This window comes from Canis lupus, chromosome 31 (assembly GCF_003254725.2).
Source record: "Canis lupus dingo isolate Sandy chromosome 31, ASM325472v2, whole genome shotgun sequence".
Classification (NCBI taxonomy): Eukaryota; Metazoa; Chordata; class Mammalia; order Carnivora; family Canidae; genus Canis; species Canis lupus.
This window is the reverse complement of record NC_064273.1, coordinates 28,816,698-28,835,550: the sequence shown is the minus strand read 5'-3', so window position 1 is coordinate 28,835,550 and position 18,853 is coordinate 28,816,698. Positions and strand designations below refer to the sequence as shown.

The following is an 18,853-nucleotide window of genomic DNA, read 5'->3' as shown; positions in this document are numbered from 1 at the left end:
TTCACTCAATCTCAGAAGCAACTCAAACAAGAGAACACACCCTCCTTGAAAAATGTTTTCTTGGCTACTAGGACACCAACCTCCTCCATTGTTTCTTCCTTCTTCCCTTTTAATACACCTTTGAATATCACAGCATGGCAAGGACTGGTCCTAGGTCTTCTGGCTCCTCTAGCTACACATCCTAAGATAGTCCTTTTTTAAAAAAACTTTTTTAAAGATTTTATTTGTTTATTCATGAGACACACAGAGAGAGAGAGGCAGAGAGAGAAGCAGGCTCTCTATGGGGAGCCAGATGGTGGGACTCGATCCCAGGATGCCGGGATCATGACCTAACCCAAAGGCAGACACTCAACCAATGAGCCACCTAGGGGCCCCATCCTAAGATACTCCATCCAGTCCCAGGGCTTTCATTGCCATCCATACTCAAATTCTCCCAGAGCTGATGGATCCCTCCTCAGAGTTCCAGACTCATGGATTCACCTGCCTCCTTAGAAAACCACCAGAGCCCTCACACTTAACGTGACCAAAACTTGATTTGCTTTTTCTCCAAAATACAGAATATAATGAATCTAAACCTATCCTGTATTCCATAGCGATTATTACTACCCAGATCTAAATCTCCATTACCTCTTGCCCACAGCGAAAATCTCCCTACTAGGGACGCCTGGGTGGCCCAGTGGTTGAGCGTCTGTCTGCCTTTGGTTCAGGTCGCCTGCCTTTGGTTCAGGTCGTGATCCCAGAGTTCCGGGATCAAGCCCTGCATTGGGCTCCCCGCAGGGAGCATGCTTCTCCCTCTGCCTATGTCTCTGCCTCTCTGACTCTCTCATGAATAAATAAATAAAATCTTTATAAAAAAAACCCTCCTTACTGATTTCCCTGATTCTACTATTGCAATCCAATCCTCACATAAGAGATTATTTTTTCTAAAAGCCTATCAACCATGTACTCTCCTACCCATAAGTTCTCTGCAGCTTTCAACTGCACTTAGAAAGAAATTCCTAACTCCTTAATGGTTTTATTAGGCCCTAAACCATCTGGCTCTTGCCCTACCTCCCTGACCTCAACGCCTACCAAAACCTCAGCTACCATGTTCTCATGTTTGTTTCTTGCACATACCAACTTCATTTTTGCCTTAGGACCTTTGTTAATTACTGTTCCATTTGCCTGGAAGGTTTGCCCCCTAGGTTTTCACATGGCTCTCATCACTAAGTCAGCTCAGAGTCATCTCTCCTCAGAGAATTCTACCGCGATAACTTTCTCCCATCAGTACCTCTATCATATTACCATTTTATAGAACTGATTGCACTTATCTTATCCTGAAACTATTCATCTATTTGCTTACTTTCCCCACCTTAACAAGAAGCTTCATAGAAGCAGGAGCCATGCTGTCTTGCTTACCAATGTATTCCAAGCAAATAGGACATGCATTAGGGCGTTAAAAATAATAGATTAATCTGGAGCACCTGGGTGGCTCAGTCAGTTAAGAGTCCGACTCTTGATTTCAGCTCAGGTCATGATCTCAGAGTTATAAGATTGAGCCCTGTGTTGGGCTCCACACTGGGCACAGAGCCTACGTGGGATTCTCTCTCTCCCTCTCTCTTTACTCATCCCCACTCTAAAAAATAATAATAAATAAGCATAATCATAATGAATTAGCCTAATAAAACTATGGGATCTGGCAAAATAAATAAATAAATAAATAAATAGACAAACTCCCCCTGAAACAGACTCAAGAGTCAAAAAATAATTATTCTGCGTGTAAACACACTGAAGGAAGAAGATATCAGGCACACAGAATTTCCTGGAATACAGCTGGCTGCCCTCAGGCAAGTCAGAGTATCACTACATCCCTTTTTTCCTTTCTTTAACAGAGGGGAGTTGATCAAAATGGTCGCTCAACTCCCAGCTGGCCCTAATTCCACATGTTAACATGTGCCTTAGCACCCATGCAGACAATGAACCGTGGAACAGTGACACTCCATGCCATCCATATGGTTTGATGATAATGAAGGTGGGAAGAGAGAAGGTAGTAAGAAAACCAAGAAACGGGCAGCCCGGTGGCCCAGGGGGCAGCCCCGGTGGCCCAGGGGTTTAGCGCTGCCTTCAGCCCAGGGCGTGATCCTGGAGTCCTGGGATCGAGTCCCATGTCGGGCTCCCTGCGTGGAGCCTGCTTCTCCCTCTGCCTGTGTCTCTGCCTCTCTCTCTGTGTCTCTCATGAATAAATAAAATCTTAAAACAAAACAAAACAAAACAAAAAAAACAACCAAGAGCCTTTGAAAAACTGTATGTCTGGACAGGCTTGACTTCACTTTTTAGGAATATGGTTTTTAAGCAAACTGTTTACCTTCTCAGAATCTCAGTTCTCTCATTTACGTAACGGGGCTAATTTCTGCGTATTTCAGGGTCATTATTGTGACCAAATAAAATATGATACGTGAAGGTAGAATGTGTAAGGGCTAGGAAATGCATGGTCAGATCCTTTTTAACATTAACTAGAAAATCATGATCCTAGTAACAAATTATTTTCTTCTCAAGTAGCCACATAAGAAGTGTTAAAAAAAAAATTATCTCGGGTTGAGGTGAGAGGTGGAACTAGAAATACCAGCAAAGGTCAGATGTTTGAGCAAAGCTAAGCAAACCTGGTTAGGACACAATGTACTTTTTAACTTCTCTCATGTTCTGATATTCCCTGGTGAGTCACCTCTTGAAAATAATTTACGGGAGGATGCTGATGTGACCAGAAGGAAGGTAGGAAAGGCAGTGGGAAGAAGCCTAGGGGAGGAGCCCAGGACTCACTGACAGAATGGCGGCTCAGAAGTCCCAGGTTCCCTTAGAGGCAGGGGCAGCTTACTTATTAGGCTGTGGTAAAACCCCCTGGGCAACAGGTCACAACCTCATGGAAATAAATCAGCAATGACTACTAGAGCTGAAAGTCCTGCTACAGAATGGAAGAAGAGAAGACCTATTAAATGTTCGAGGAAGAATGACTGACTCCCCAGTTTTGAGGAAAAAAGAGGAAATGGGATGCCTCTGGCTCTCTGACTCTTTATCCTCCCAGAGGTATTTTCTTGCAGTACCAGAAGGGAAGCCAAAAGACAACCAAACACCCTATAGCTGTTTTAACCCATGGGTCCTGACCAAATGTTGGCTACAGGGACCTTCCAAGATTCAGAGCCACTTCTACTTAAATAAGCCGGCTAACTAATGACGTAGGGTTTTGGACACACAAGGGACAAGACCCACAAGGGTCCTGGTCATGTAGTGTGGGCTTTACGTACTCCTCACCTCCGCACGTCCTAGCCTTTGCTCATGCATGATTTCCTGAGTTTCTCTGTTTTCTCTCCTGGATCAATGTCCTTCGTGCCTGACCCCAAATCTGCACCTTTCCCCTAATGATTGCCAGTCTTGTGGCTAAACCTCACCAAAAGAACGGCACTGCACAATTGGTTTTTAATAGTAAATCTATTAAGTTAAACCACAGCATTTATTCATCTCAGCTTATCATTCATTGTATCAGAAACAACACCTGCATTACTACTGACTGCCCCCCGCCCCAAAACCTACTTTGCCTTATCACTTGTCATCAGATCTATCAGGAGGAAGAAAGGGAAACTCTAGCCACCATTTTTGTGTTTTGTTTAAACTAAGAACTTTTGCATGCATCTGATATTAGATCTGATTACTATAATCTTTAAATCAACCTAAACCATTAAAGTCTAGGGTGAGAACACAGAAGAAATCAGAACTGTTGGTAATCTTCACCAACTAATTACTGATGGGTTTTTAAGAAAAACACCTGGCTAAAAGATCTTTATATGGAATTGTGTTTTGAACTCGGATAATGTTTATTTTCTCCTGCTTCATTTTGTACCAAGAAAGAATTTAATGTGGTCGGTTCTCTCAATATTATGAATTTAGAAATATATTGCTAGATACCATAATCCAAAGGAGCTGTTTCAAGGCAGGGGAAAATAAAGATGTTATGGAAATGAAGCCAACAGGAAGAACTGGCATTGTGAAGGGTCAAGGATGCCATAAGAGCAATGAATAGATGGGAGATGCAGGAGCAGACTGCAAATTTATTCCTTTTACCCTGACAGTCTGTGCTGACTCTCTATTTGCTCAACGGGATGCTGCAGGATTCATGAACCACTCAATAAAGCCAATTATGACTTCAAATTTACTTAGGTGAACTTTTGTTCTTTAACACAGGCTAGGGTTCAAATGTGAAACCTGATCTTCTCATCCAGCACTCTCTGCCCTTTAAGGGACCAGGACCATCATTTTTTGGACAGAATCACCTCCTACACTATCACAAGGTCACAAACTGAGAAGGGGAAATATTTCTTTTTAAAATATATGGTGAAATATAGGAACCACGTCCTTTTCATACTTACCAAAGGCTGGTGCGCTAGAAATAGCAACTGGTTGCTGTTTCATGACGGGGGGAAGTGCAGAAGGAAGTTGATATCCTTGCAGCTTGAGTTTGATGAGTTTCATAGCTATGGAAAACTCCACTTGATCCATTCGTCCATCATTGTTCATGTCAGCTAGCGCCCTGCAAACCAACGTCAAGGGCTAGGAATGACTCTGACCATAAACCACCACCACACCCACCAACCCCCAGAACGGACTAGTCAGGTCCCTTCATCCTCACCATGGAGACATGACATGCTATGCTATAGTTCTACTACATCTTTAAAGCTGTGAAAATTAAATGAGCTTAAGATGTGTTTATTACTTAAAGATGGTACTCAGACATAAATGGTCAAGTGCAACTTGCAATGAGTATTTTTGTCCCCGGATTTTAATTTTCCTTTTTTTTTTTTTTTAAATTGAAGTAGATTTGTTACATTAGTTTCAGGTGCAATGAGTTTTAATGTATATTCTCTCAAATATGGGGTTTGCAAGTGGAAATGACTTTATGCAAACCACAACTGTGCATATTCACAATTAACCTCTCTGCATGAAAAATGTTCATCCAGATTTCATTTTAGTCTAAATATTAAACATGTTAAGATGCTTTAACTTATTCTCTATGTCTCTGCCTCTCTGTCTCTCATGAATAAAACCTTTATAAATAATTAAATGAATGAATGAATGAATGAATGAATGAATGAAAGAAATAAAGCAAGCCACATCTAGGTAGTGCCCAAAAGACAATTAACTTTCATAGAACATATCCTATATTGCCGGAGTTAACTCAGGGAAAGAAAACATGAAACACAATGAAAAGCATGACTTACAACAAAGGTTAAAAATCGTTGGTAGCACAGAAAGTTGTAAGAGTCAACACCATTCTTTTAGAAGTTAGAAAAAGTCATCAAGTGGGAGATAGGCTACAGAAATCACATTTGTGCTTCAGGCAGGAGCACACCGGGGCCCTCCTGCAGTCAATGATCCCCTTTGGCAAACCTCACCAGGCTAATCCAATTCCTTTCACCAATAGTGAGCCTGAGGCTCATTTTTCATATGGTACATGAATTACTCATTCACATCCTTTGCTAATGTTTTTTGATGGACTGCATGTCATTTTCTTGTCAGTCTACAAGAGCTTACTGTATATTAGGTCTTCACTGTTTATCTGTCAATGGTGGACTTTTAAAATTTCATTAGTTCATTCATTTGTGAATAATATCTTTACTAATAGAAATTCTACAATTTTAAATCATATGATTTCACTTACATGTGGAATTCAAAAGAACGAAACAAACAAAGTAAAACAGAAACAGACATAAATACAGAGAAACTGGTGGTTGCCAGGGGAGCAGAGTGGGGAGATGCATAAAATAGGCAAAGGGGATTAAAAGGTACAAACTTCCAGCTATAAGATAAATTAAGTACACCACAGGAAATATAGTCAATAGTACTGTAAGAACTCTCTGATGACAGTTGGTAACTACACTCATCATGGTGATCATCTTGTAATGTACACAAATCATCAAGGCACATTATATGCTTGAAACTAATATAATACTACTTTAATTAACTAATTCAGCCTCTTCTCATGGAACTAAAGAATACTTTTGCTGTGTATTAAATGTTCATCTGAAGTGAAACCTATTTCTGGACTATCTACTCAGACCAATTCCCAGTTCAATATGACAATGATCTGATCACACTGGCTCCATGAATGTTCTGGTATCTGGCAAGACATAACTTCTTGGGGCGCCTGGGTAGCTCAGTTGGTTAAGCACCCAACTCTTGATTAGATCATTTTCTTCATGTAGTTACTTTTCTTTTTTAAAATATTTTATTGATTGATTGATTGATATGAGAGACAGAGGGTATGTGCAAGCAGGGGGAAGGGCAGAAAGAGAAGAAAAAAGAAAATCTCAACCATGCTTCATACTGAGCATACAGCCTGATGATGGGCCTGATCCCATGACCTTGATGATCATGATCTGAGCCAAAACCAAGAGTCGGACACTTAATGGAGACACCCAGATGTCCCAGTTACTTCTATTAAATGTATTCTTAGGAGTTTTATAAATTTCCATCATTATTTAAAATGGAACATTTCCCCATTTCCATATTTCAGTGCATTGAGAAAAATTTTACTTTTAATAATCATTTATGCTATATTCAGCTATCTTATCAAACTTCTATACATATTACTTCTTTAACCTAAAATCTCTTAGGTTTACTAGGTTTACCATCACATAACTAACAAAAAAGAGAGTTAACTTTCGTTTCCAATATTTATACACTTCCTCTTTTTTATTGGTCTTACTGTCTCTAAGACATCATTGAAATGTGTGAGCATCCTGCTAAGTTATGGGTTTCAGTGAAAGGGCTAGAGTGTTTGTTTAGAATAATATTTGGTAGTGATCTTTAGAAAGTAACCTGATATATTTAAAAAGCTTCCTTTCTACATATTAGAAATAGTTACTATAAATAAATATATATATATATAGTTTTTTTTTTTTAAATCAAATGCCTACTCAGCATCTGCTGTTCTGATCACACTTCCTTTTATCTGTTGCTAAAATATTGAGAAAATGCCTTGATTCTGAACCAAACTTGCACTCCTGGCATTAACTCCAGTTGGCCAGAGTTGTAAATACATTGTGATATTCTATTTACTAAGATTTTGTTTTGATTTTTATACCTATATTCATAACAGAGACTGGTCTCTGGTTATTTTATTTTTAGAACTATCTTTCATGTTTTATAAAGGAAGTTAAATAGGTAAAATGAGAGGGTGAACTTTCTTTTTGCTTAGTTTTTAAAAAAGATATTCAGTTATATCAAGTGGTTCTTGGGAGAAAAAGAAAACTTGCCAATAATCAATGTCAACATGCATACTTAAAAAGAAAAATCAAGCAGAGTCTTACATTCTATTCCCCACATCACTGCCCACCCCCACCAAACACATTTTCTAATGAGAAACAAATATCTAATGTGGAATAATGACTTGTTGGGGGAGAGGAGACTTTCTAATATACTGTAAACTTCTAAAATAGAAGAATTTCATGTTTCTAAAAACCTTCCACTGACGTGCTTCAGTGGGAGAGGAAAGGAGACATGGAATTCTCAAATTCCAGATGAATGACTTTAAGCCACCCACCACAATCCCACATTTTTTTCTGAGAATTTTATGTGATCTTTCTTAAAACTTTTATTTCTCAACTAACAAAACATTAAATATTGGGACTCATCCATAGTGAAAACTCAAAGGACTTTATGCAAATATGATAGTTAATGCTACAAAGCTCAGCTTTCTCCCCACTCCCCTCTCCCAATGAAAGAGCTGGAATACTGGAAGAGCTGAAATTCTAGTTCTCAAGATTTCTCTGCAAAAAAGCCTCAGATCTGCCATCCACTTTCACTTCCCATCTATAGTTTACTCATTTCTAATAATCCCCCAAAAGACGAACTAAAAGCCTAGGAATCCTAAAATTAAATTCACAAAACTTCCAAGGTGAAAAAAATAACATGTGCAAAAAAGAAGTATATGTCAAATTATTGTATATGACTCTTAAAAACCAACTGATCCTAAATATATAGCATACATACATACATAGCAATAGGCAGAGCTGAAATGAGAGGGGGACCATAAGTATACTGAAATCTGAAGGGACAAATAAACCATGTATCACTCACACACACCATAGGTAGCAAAAAGTGTTGCAACTCCAAATGAAGGGAATCTCGCCACATCTATAGAACTACCTAGGAGTTTACTCTTTGACCCAGCAAATCCACTTATAGCAATTTACCCTGAAGATACACCAAGAATATATGAAAAAAAAAACTATGTTTTAGCTCATTATTACATTATTGGAAATAACTGAAACACACAGGAGACTGGTTAAATACACTAAGGTGTATCTTCTACCATGGGTACCATGTTCCTGTAGGAAAAAAAGAGAGAGAGGGACATCTGGGTGGCTCAGTGGTTGAGGGCTGCCTTCAACTCAGGGCGTGATCCAATGTCTGGGGATTGTCCCACATCAGGCTCCCCGCATGGAGCCTGCATCTCTCTCTGCCTATGTCTCTGCCTCTCTGTCTCTCATGAATAAATAAATAAAATCTTTAAAAAGAGAGAGAGAGAGAGAGAGAGAGAGAGAGATATCTATGGAATGATATGAGTGATTTCCAGAATGTGTTAAGTGAGAAAAGCAGAAGACAAAAGAACATTCATGTCTGGTAACCTTTTAAGTAAGAAGAAAGAGGAAGTAAAATAGATACGCACACATGATATATTATGAGGCTACTTTTTTTCCACAAAAATAAACAGAGGAAGGATGATAAGAAACTAAATAGATGCACACAGGGATGAAGGGACAGCACAAGCAGTGACATTTCTGAGTTCCCTTTTGTTATAGTGTTGGCTTTTGGAACTTTGTTACTGTGTGACATATTTAGAAATAAAATTAAGTCCACAAAGAAAGGAGATCTCTAAACTGAATGAAAACAAAAACAAATGCTGTTGGTTTGATTTGTTTTTTTAACACAGGAGTAACAGAGTACTTCATGTATCCTCAGTCTATAACTGTAAGTACTCCTGAACTCCACAGTCTGCTTGTGCGGGTTGCAGACTTGAGTGTGGCAATGGTGAAAGTACTCCTTTGTTCTAGGTACCTCTGCTCCCACATCTCATTCCTGCCCTGGAGCTGGAAGCCTGTAGGTCTCTAGGGGCCCATCTCATCCACAGAGGATGCTCACATGATGCTCAGCGCTCAATGCACAGATCAATCCAGCCTATGCACTGATTCATTCATTCGTTCATTCATTCATTTATTCATCCAACAAATAATTTTTGAAGATACGGACCTACTGCAGTGTAGGCACTTCCTGAATTGGTGTTAGCACTATGAATAAGAAAGAGAAGGTTACTGCCCTCACAGAGATGGTATTTGAGTACAAGCAACCACTAAACAAGAAAACTAATCAAATTCTTCCCCATGATGGTTCATGCTGTTCAGAAATAAAATGAGGTCATGGGAAAGAGAAGATGGAGGGCAGGAGCAGGTGGGCAAACGGAACCACTTTAGACAAGTGGTCAGGAAGTACTTCTCTGAAACCTGAAGGGTAATCAGCTAGTTAGCTGTGTGAGAATCTTGAAAAACTGCATTACATATTACAGGAAGAGGAAATACCAAGTACAATGACCCAGAGGCAAGAAAGAGCCTGGCCCATTTAAGCAGAGAGAGAAGGTCAGCAAAACTAGAATACAAAAATTGAGGAAGAGAGGGGTGCAAAATAAGAGATGAAAAAAAGGCGAGAATCAGCTCAGGTTGGGCCTTGTAGCCTTGATAGATAGGACTTTCGGTTTTCTTCTCAATGGGGAGTTTAAAATGGATTTACTTTTTACAAAGAGAGTGTGGGTGCTATATGGAGAATGAAATCTAAACTTGGGGCAAGTGTGAAAGACTCCAGTTGAAATGGTGACCAGTGAGCCCAAGTGGGATGACAAATGAGGACAATAGCAACGGAGACAGGAAGAAATGGTCAGACTGGGGAGAAAAGTCTGTAAATGGAGCCAAAAGAATGCACTAATAGACTGAATGTGTAGCTTGAGGAACAGAAAGGAATCAAGCATGCCTCCCAGCAGCTGGACAGATCCTCAATGCCATCCACTGAGGATGGATAGGATGAGAGACAGAGGGGATGAGGGATGAAGGGGACAAGGCATGGAAGAGAGGGGAACAAGAAGAGTCCAGGATGCCTAATTCCTTCCTTCCTTCCTCCCTCCCTTCCTTCCTTCCTTCCTCCCTCCCTTCCTTCCTCCCTCCCTTCCTCCCTCCCTCCCTCCCTTCCTCCATTCCTTTCTTTTTTTGTGAGTTTGGCAAATTAATCTTGCTGGGGGCTGAAGGCTCTTCTCACAGAAACACAGTAGTGTCCTAAGACACTAGATGTTATACAGCTGTTGGCCCTGCCCCCATGGCCCCATCCTTGAACAGATCACCAAGCTGTTCTCATATTTGCATTTATGTCTCTGGTTTCTGCCTTTTCTCCCAGAGTCTGCTTCTGGGTAGGCCTGCCTTCTCATTTCTCTCCTTAGAAGACTCAAATCTCCATTTTTGTGGCCTCTACTGGCTCTGATGCGATAGCCTTCTTCTTTCAGCCTCTTTTTATTTCCTGGACCATCAAGGTTCCTGTCTGCCCCCCTCTGCTTTCTTCTCTTCCCTCTGCACACGTAGGCCAACACTGGAACAACTTTAAGTATCCAAAGTTGCCAAAATGATACAGGATGTTTGCCAGTTTCCTTCTAGTTCCTTATTAGTAAGACAATTTCTAGGAAGCTGTTCCACCTTTGGCCACTGATACAATTTGGCATTACACACACTGACATGAGTCCATCCTCTGAGAATTCAGGTTTTCCTGTATTATTAGTTGGAAATTAGATTGGATAGATAAGGAGCTCCAAAGTATGAGTAGGTTATAGTTTAAAGTTCACAAACTAGAGGAGCTTGGGTGGCTTAGTTGGCTAAGCATCTGACTCTTGATCTTTGCTCACGTCTTGATCTCAGAGTTGTGTGTTCACGCCCCGTGTTGGACTCCACGCTGGGGATGGAGCCTACTTTAAAAAAGATAAAAAAAAATAAAAATAAAAATAAAAAATAAAAAATAAAAAAGATAAATGAATATAAGTTCACTTATAGTGAACTGGAATACAATTTCTACCTGGCACAAAAATTGTACAGGTTTGTAACACATATTTCCCAGGAGTCCCTATCACTCATAGATATGAACTGATATCCACAGAATAGAAAGAAAGGCCCAGAGAGATAGAGAATATTATAGTTCCTCTCAATCCAAAATTTTCTTCTCCCCCATATGACTGACAAAGGGACTGCCCAAACTTTCTGACTCAAACCCATTCCTCTTTCTACCAAAAGGGGAATTGGCGTTCCCTGGGACCCCAGCAGAAAAACTATTAGGAAAACACAAGATTAACATGAGAGACAGGGAGTGAAAACTATTCCATTTGATCAACTGTTACTATTTATACATTTAAAAATCTAACTTTGAAGAGGTCAAGTATTTATTACTCAGGGTTACTAAGTGAGTAAGTATCAGAGGTAGAGCTGAAAGACAGATCTAACTCATACTTTGCACTACATTATTCCATCATCTTAGCAGGACATCTGCGGTTCATGAAATCAATGATTCCTCAAAGATTATTTCTTTTGAGAAAAGATACCTAGAGGCTTGCTTCCCTCCTCCCAATAACAATTCATGATAAAAGGAAAATACACCATCACAAATTCATTAAGAAAATATCAGCAAAAATTAGACAACAGTTTTGACTCAAGCAAGACTGCCAATTCATCACCTTTACTGTTAATAAAAACTTTCACCATAAAAATAGTAAGTTGGAAAAATGACCTTAATATGCTTAGCCAAAAACATTTTGGAAAGCTAACAACTGTCTTAATTGGGGGAAAAAAGTGAAATTTACTGGATAATACTTTATTTTTCTCCATAACACTTATTATCATGTGACAATTTTTATACTGCTATTAATTATATCCTTTCACCAGATTGCAATTTCTATGAAAGCAAAGATTCTATTTTGTTCACTGCTTTGTCCCAAGCACCTACAATAGTAACTGACCCATAGAAGACATTCAATAAATATTTTTCCATTGTTGAATGAAAAAATGGGAGATTTTCTCACAGCAGATATGCATCGTAAAACTGCTTCTTCAGGCAGCCCGGTTGGCTCAGCCGTTTAGCGCCGCCTTCAGCCTGGGGTGTGATCTTGGAGACCTGGGATCAAGTCCTGCGTTGGGCTCCCTGCATGGAGCCTGCTTCTCCCTCTCCCTCTTGTGTCTGTGCCTCTCTCCCTGTGTCTCTCATGAATAAATAAATAAAATCTTAAAACAAAAACAAAAACTGCTTCTTGAATGAACATTCATAAATTAGAAATATAGAAGCAGAATTCAATGGAAGAAGCTATGTCCAGTAAACAAAGGCCCTAGTGAGTGACCTTGATCGCCGGTGTGAAGTACAATCATACCAGAACACAAAGCAAAAGAAAGCTTCTTACAGTTAACACACATGTCCCATGTCTCTCGAATTTAAACTCGGGCATTTAAGTGCCAGGTCAGTGCCCCCCGTGCTCACATGAGCATGAGTTCTTGCTCTCCTCCCCTCTGCCTCCCCACCCCTTGCAAACCTTTCATTTTATTTTAAAAATAATTCCAAAACCTTGGTTATGTGACTTTCCCAGCTGAAAGTAGATCAGAAGTAAGAGCTAGAAGGGCATCACAGGAGGAGGCTCACCAATTGAAGAGACGGCCTGGCGGCCAATATGCTGACAACCAGGAAAAAACATAAAGCAGACACCAAAAAAAGCACAGGAATCTGGTATCATTTAGTTTCAATTCAAATTTACCCGTATACAAATAGATGTATTTCCCATGAGAGCGTTGCTATTCAGAACACAGTAAATGATTTTCATACTGATGACACTGGTCATCAAGCTTAGGCTACATTCTTTAGACTCTGCTTGAAGGCAAGAAGGGACAATGTTGATCTTTATCAATTTCCATTAAATTGTAAGAAAGGTCGATCATTTTGGGGGACAAGCAATTAGCTGGACAATTTAGTTATGGGGCCTACCCAGTCCCTCATGATGACACAGGTACCGTTTCGAGTTTCGTTTTGAGGGTCTATTACACATCCCACACTAAGTCCTTTATATACAGTTTCTCTGCTAATCTTCTCAACAACCCTGCCAGGAAAATATATCTGCCCATTTTCTAGATTAGAAAACAGAGGTCAGAGAGCATGAATACATGTTCAAATCATAAAGACCGAATGTAGTACAGCTGGAATTCAAACAAGGGTCTATGACTACAAACCCTGTGCTCTTTGTACTACGCAGAAAGATGCCCCCACAACACTAACAAGCCCTGGAAATGAAGTATTAATTGCAAGAACTGCATGGTGCAGGAAAATGTGATTTCCTGGCAACAGACCTCAGCATGGCATAACCAAAATCATGAACCTAAAATCCAAAATTACATTTGCCACTCTTTTCTATGGTCCCTTTCTCTCCTATGAGCTCAAAAGACTGAATGCTTTTTTGTGATAGTTAATCAAGGAATTCAATGGTGTTTATTATGCCTTTACCTTGTACAACACTGTAATAAATACGAGTTATTTCACTCGCGGCCCTCCAATATTTCTTTACTTTTTAGTCAAATAACATACACGACCACTACATTATAAAGCAAGAAATGTGGGACATTCAGGTGAGTATGGGTGATGTAGATGAAGCTAAAACAAACTGATGAGAAAATATCAAACTGTTGATTTCTCCACTGGAAATTCAATTTTTTGATCCTGTAAATGTCACCACTTTTTCTTTTTTTCTCCTAACATTCCACATTAGAAAGATAATTTTTCAGAAGTATTCTCTGGTAAGAAGTAGTAGAATATTTCAGACTAGAGATTTATGTTTGCCTTCAAGATCTTAAGAAATGATACTACTGGAATATTTTATGTTACCTTCTGCTATGTGAAGTTCCAACTTACCATATCTGTGCTAAAACAGGTTGAGGTAACCCAGATTGAAAAAAAAAGTTTCTAGCTTGATCACCTGTAAATTAATTAGAAAAAGTTTCAGAAAAAAAACGAGCAGCTGACAGAGATTTTCTTATAGCACAATTATAAAAATAAGAAAGAGGTTAGTAATTCTGCAAATACTGAATTAAATATATGTTAAAAGCCAAATAGTTAAGTTTATAAGCAACAGCAAAATGAATCCATCAGATTCACTCATGAATTCACTGACTTTAGAACTTAACACTTTAAAAAAACCATCTCAAAAAAGGGACTATCATGTGATTGTCCACTTTAGTTCACCTGCTAATAATTAAGATGGGAATAAGTTGACAAATGACAAAGCACATCTACAGGGATCCTCAAGCAACTGATGACTCACACTTCTACTTTTTTAGGTTCTCTGCTATTCCTAATATCTACACTTCAAACTGTCAGTGTTTCTGCTACATTAATGGGGGAAAAGTAATGATTACACGAGTCACATCAACAATTAAGAATGAATTATTTAAAGAGAACTGTGATATACACACACAAAAACAAGTCACCAGGAAATCTAGATCCCATTTTTTCTAAAGCTATCTCCTGAAAAGTAACCAAACAAGGCAGGGCGCCTGGGTAGCTCAGTAGGTTAAATGACAGATTGACTCTTGGTTTCAACTGGGGTCATGATCTCAGGGTCCTGGGATCTGCCCCATTTCTGGCTCCTTGCTCAGCACAGTCTGCTTTTCCTCCCCTCCCTCAACTCATGCGCATGCTCTCTTTCACTCTCTCTCTCTAAAATGAATAAATAAATCTTAAAAAAAAAAACACACACAAAAGAAAAGGCAAAGTACAAAAGGAACTTCAGGATATAACATGAGAATTCTGTTTGTTTTTTTTTAATATTCAGAATCTGTTCATTTATTTACATTTCCCAAACCAGTTCAAGATCAGAATTAAACAAACATTTTAGCTCAAGGACCACAGTTCATTGGTTTACTACTTAAAGAATATGATCCACTGACCTTTACCAATTCCCATCAGTGATATACCTAAAACAAGTGGCTTGATATCCGTTATAGAATGTAAACAGGTTTGAATGCAATATAGGAAAAGCAACTGAAAGAAAATAGGCCCAACACTAAGGCAGATGTCCCCTTGGTCATATGTGTCCACCTCAGGTTTGTGTAATAGATTTCCCACAGATATATGCACTACTGATAAGTAAAAACATAAAAATACTGATTCCGATTACCAGTAATAAATCCAGATATTGGCTTTAAACTATGGAACTGTTGATCATGCTTTGCTCTTTCTTCTACAGTTATGGCCCAGATATCCAGGCTGCCTACAACCCAAAGAAAAAACAAAGAAATTATTCAATGAGAAAAGAGTAACAAAGTGCTCACATGCATTATTTCCCTAGTACTTTCAGATTTTTTTCAGTATGTTATCAATTATTTGATTAACATCAATTTGTCCTCAGAAATTATGCATATAAATTAGAAAATTAAGAGTAGGGATGCCTGAGTGGCTCAGTGGTTGAGCATTTGCCTTGGGCTCAGGGCATGATCCCGGGGTCCTGGCGGGGAGCTTGCCTCTACCTCTGCCTCTCTACCTCTGTCTCCCATGAATAAATAAATAAAATCGTTAAAAATTAAAAAAAATTAAAACAGGCAAAAATAAAAATGATACTGGCACATATTCTTTATTTTTAAAAAAACCTGTCCTATAATCTTATAGTTAGGAAGACTGTATAAAAACATAAGTTAATAGGCACTTATTTACATAAACTCAAGAAACAAGTGAATTTAAAACTACAATCTCAGGTTTATTAAATGTTACAGGAGAAAGTTATAAGAGAAGCAGTGCTTCACAATTCATATCCTATGTGATTCCATGAAATCTTTTTGGAATGACATATTGAAATACTACTGGACTGTGGTGATAATTACACAACTCTGTAAAGTTACTAAAAGCCACTGACTTTTACAGTTAAAACTGGTGAATTTTATGATACGTAAAGTATACCTCAATAAAGATGCATTTAAAAGTGAGTATCCTGGAAAAAAAATAAAGGCAAACCAAAGAGAATGATATTTGGGTTTTCCTTCACTTTCAGCTCAAAGACTGACCAGATTGTCCCCCCCCACACACTTCACTTTAGTCCTAGGTCTCCTCAATGTCATCAAAATAATTTTAGACTACACAGATGGAAGACCATCAAAAGTTCAGATACTTTCCAAAAAGTTGGGAATAGGCCATATGTATGTTTCATACAAAATATGAATGTGACCAGCACAAAAGCAAGATGTCTGAACATCACATGTCCCCTCTATGTTGTCTGGTAGGACAGCAACAGGAAGGGTGGGATTTATTCAGTCACTGAAAACATTTACTGGCTGCCTCATATAGGCCAGGCACTGTGTCAGATATCAGAGACATCATAGTGCCTGAAACAGCTATGATCCCTTCACTCAGAGGCCTCATAATCCTGCAACTTGTACTGCCCTGTCAAATTTAAACCTAGAATTATAAACAAAAGCAAAAGCAAAAACACAACAGAACACAAACCTGCCCAGGAATTAACAAGAGGGATAAAAATAAAACAATAATGCTAATGGTTTTGAAAAGTTTACAGAGTTCTGTACTGGAATTTCATGGGGGCTTTAACAGATGTGATCAGAAGGGTGGTGATTTGTGCCTCACTCTCCTCATGACTGGATTAGACAGTTGCCAAAAGACAGTCATAATAATGGCACCTTCCCTTAAAAAAAAAAAAAATTGGCCAGTAAGCAAAACTAATATTTAACACTTTTATCATAATATTAGGAAAAATTACCTGAAAAAAAATTTTATGCAGATTGATACGTTTCAGGCAGATAAAGTAAAACAAACAAAAATGTCCTGCTTCCAATTCAGGCTTTGGGAAAAAATACAGAATAAACGACCCGGTCGCTTCCACAAGTACAATGCAAAGAGAAAACAGTGAAAGGCGCAGGAAACATGTGAACTGTGAGCAATGTTTGGATCCTGATTTGAACTGACACACCATAACAAAAAAGGTCTGAAGACCTTCAGGGAAACTATAACACTGATGTGATAGTTAAGAATATTATGGAATTACTGTGAATTTTATAGGTGTGATTAATGGTATCGTAGTTATGTCTTTAAGAGAGTTCATGTCTCTCAGAAACACACACTAAAATATGTGTAGATGAAATGATATGATGCCTGGGAAATGTTTCCAAGGAATCCAGATGAAACAATATTAAAAATATGGTCTCGGGCGGGTGCCTGGGTGGCTCAGTTGGTTAAAGGTCTGCTTTCGGCTTAAATCATGATACCAGAGTCCTAGGGTTGAGCCCTCATGTTGCCTAGGGCTCCCTGCTCAGCAGGGAGTCTGCTTCTGCCCTCTGTTTCTCCCTCTGCCCCTCCCCATGCTTGCTCTCTCTCTCAAATAAAATCTTAAAAAAAAAAAAAAAAATGTTCTCAGGGATCCTGGCTGGCTCAGTCGGTAGAGCATGCAACTCTTGATCTCAGGGTCATTGGGATGGAGCCTATTAAAACAAAAAGAAGAAAGTAAGTCTTGAATACATTAAAAAAAGAAAATCTTTAAAAACTTACCTCCAAAAGGTGTTGGAAACTGAGCCATGGTTCTGTCACTTTTACCTTGCTAATCGACGCCTGTAATTGAAACGCAACATTTAAGTTTCTGAAAATTTCATTCCTATATACTTATAAACACACTAAAACATTGTTTTCAATGATAAGAAACAGAGTAGTGCCAGCGCTGCGGAACAGCACCACAAATGGAAGTTACAAGGAAAAGGTTCATTCATTAATTTCTGAAGCTCCTTAGCGCCAGGTACACTGACAGGTACTGGGGAATGTTGATGCAAGACTCTGGAAACAAGAAGCTTTCATTGGATACTACTGGCTCAGGGCAGCCTGTTGTATCACTAATATTGTATTTGTTACTCTTTAAATATATGTTTTTCTTAGCCATCTACATATATACCAGCGCATCTACTTGGTGGTTGTAACACCGGCTTCTTTTAATGAGCACTTAGTACATGCTGCACACTGTTGTAGGTGCTTAATAGCTCTTCCTCCTTCATCATCACAGCCCTTATGATACAGGTGAGACAGACCAGTATTTCCACCCCTTATTCCAGAGGAGGAAAATGAGAATCAGATAGATGAAGTCATTTGAGCAATACCACACATTTGGTGACGGAGCACGATCTGAGCAGGGCCAGCAATCGCCACAGCCTGTGTTCCACTCCCGAAAAACACTGGTAATTTTGCAAAAGGTGGTAAATAATGTATAATGTACTAATGTCTGTCCAAAATACCCAACGCAACCCCAACACTCCAAAATCCCCATCAGGCATTATTTGTTCATGAACAGCCAATGTGAAACCAACCCTGTCTTCTTCCTCAACAAAAATACTCCAAAAGTAATGAATATTTTCATGATGCAAATAGTAGATGCAAATAGTTAAAAAAACGACTATTAAATATTTATAAACATTTAGATTTTTAAAATGACAGTCCCTTGCCCTAATACTCTTCAATTTCATATTCCAATCCGTCCATGGATTTCTTTTTTTTAATACTGCCAAAATCCCAGGGTCCTAGGATTGAGCCCTCAGGTTGCCTAGGGCTCTTTTATACTGCCAAAAGCTTTCTTGTCCTTAACTCTATTTCTAGTACTCTATTTTTTTTCATAATGGGCACAACATCTTTTACCCTTTTGATGTGTTTTTGTTTTTGTGAGGAGGGTATTTTGTTCTTTAATTTTCTTTTTTTTAAAGATTTTATTTATTTATTCATGAGAAACAGA

The 18,853-nt window shown here is 38.8% G+C and overlaps 1 protein-coding gene across 8 annotated transcripts in view; it reads right to left on the bottom strand.

The window, feature by feature from the left end:
• The window catches only part of ITSN1 (intersectin 1), a 215,769-nt gene that overhangs the window by 129,903 nt on the left and 67,013 nt on the right, over window positions 1-18,853 (bottom strand). For all 8 annotated transcript variants that reach the window (XR_007407674.1, XM_049104747.1, XM_049104748.1 and 5 more), the window contains exons 2-5: window positions 17,632-17,691; window positions 15,260-15,352; window positions 13,996-14,059; window positions 4,398-4,558 (exon numbers count right to left, since the gene is read on the bottom strand). Coding sequence is in view for 7 of the 8 variants with exons in the window: in XM_049104747.1 (XP_048960704.1) it covers window positions 4,398-4,558; window positions 13,996-14,059; window positions 15,260-15,352; window positions 17,632-17,659 (346 nt within the window). In the remaining variant the exon portion in view is untranslated. The remainder of the gene's footprint in view (window positions 1-4,397; window positions 4,559-13,995; window positions 14,060-15,259; window positions 15,353-17,631; window positions 17,692-18,853) is intronic.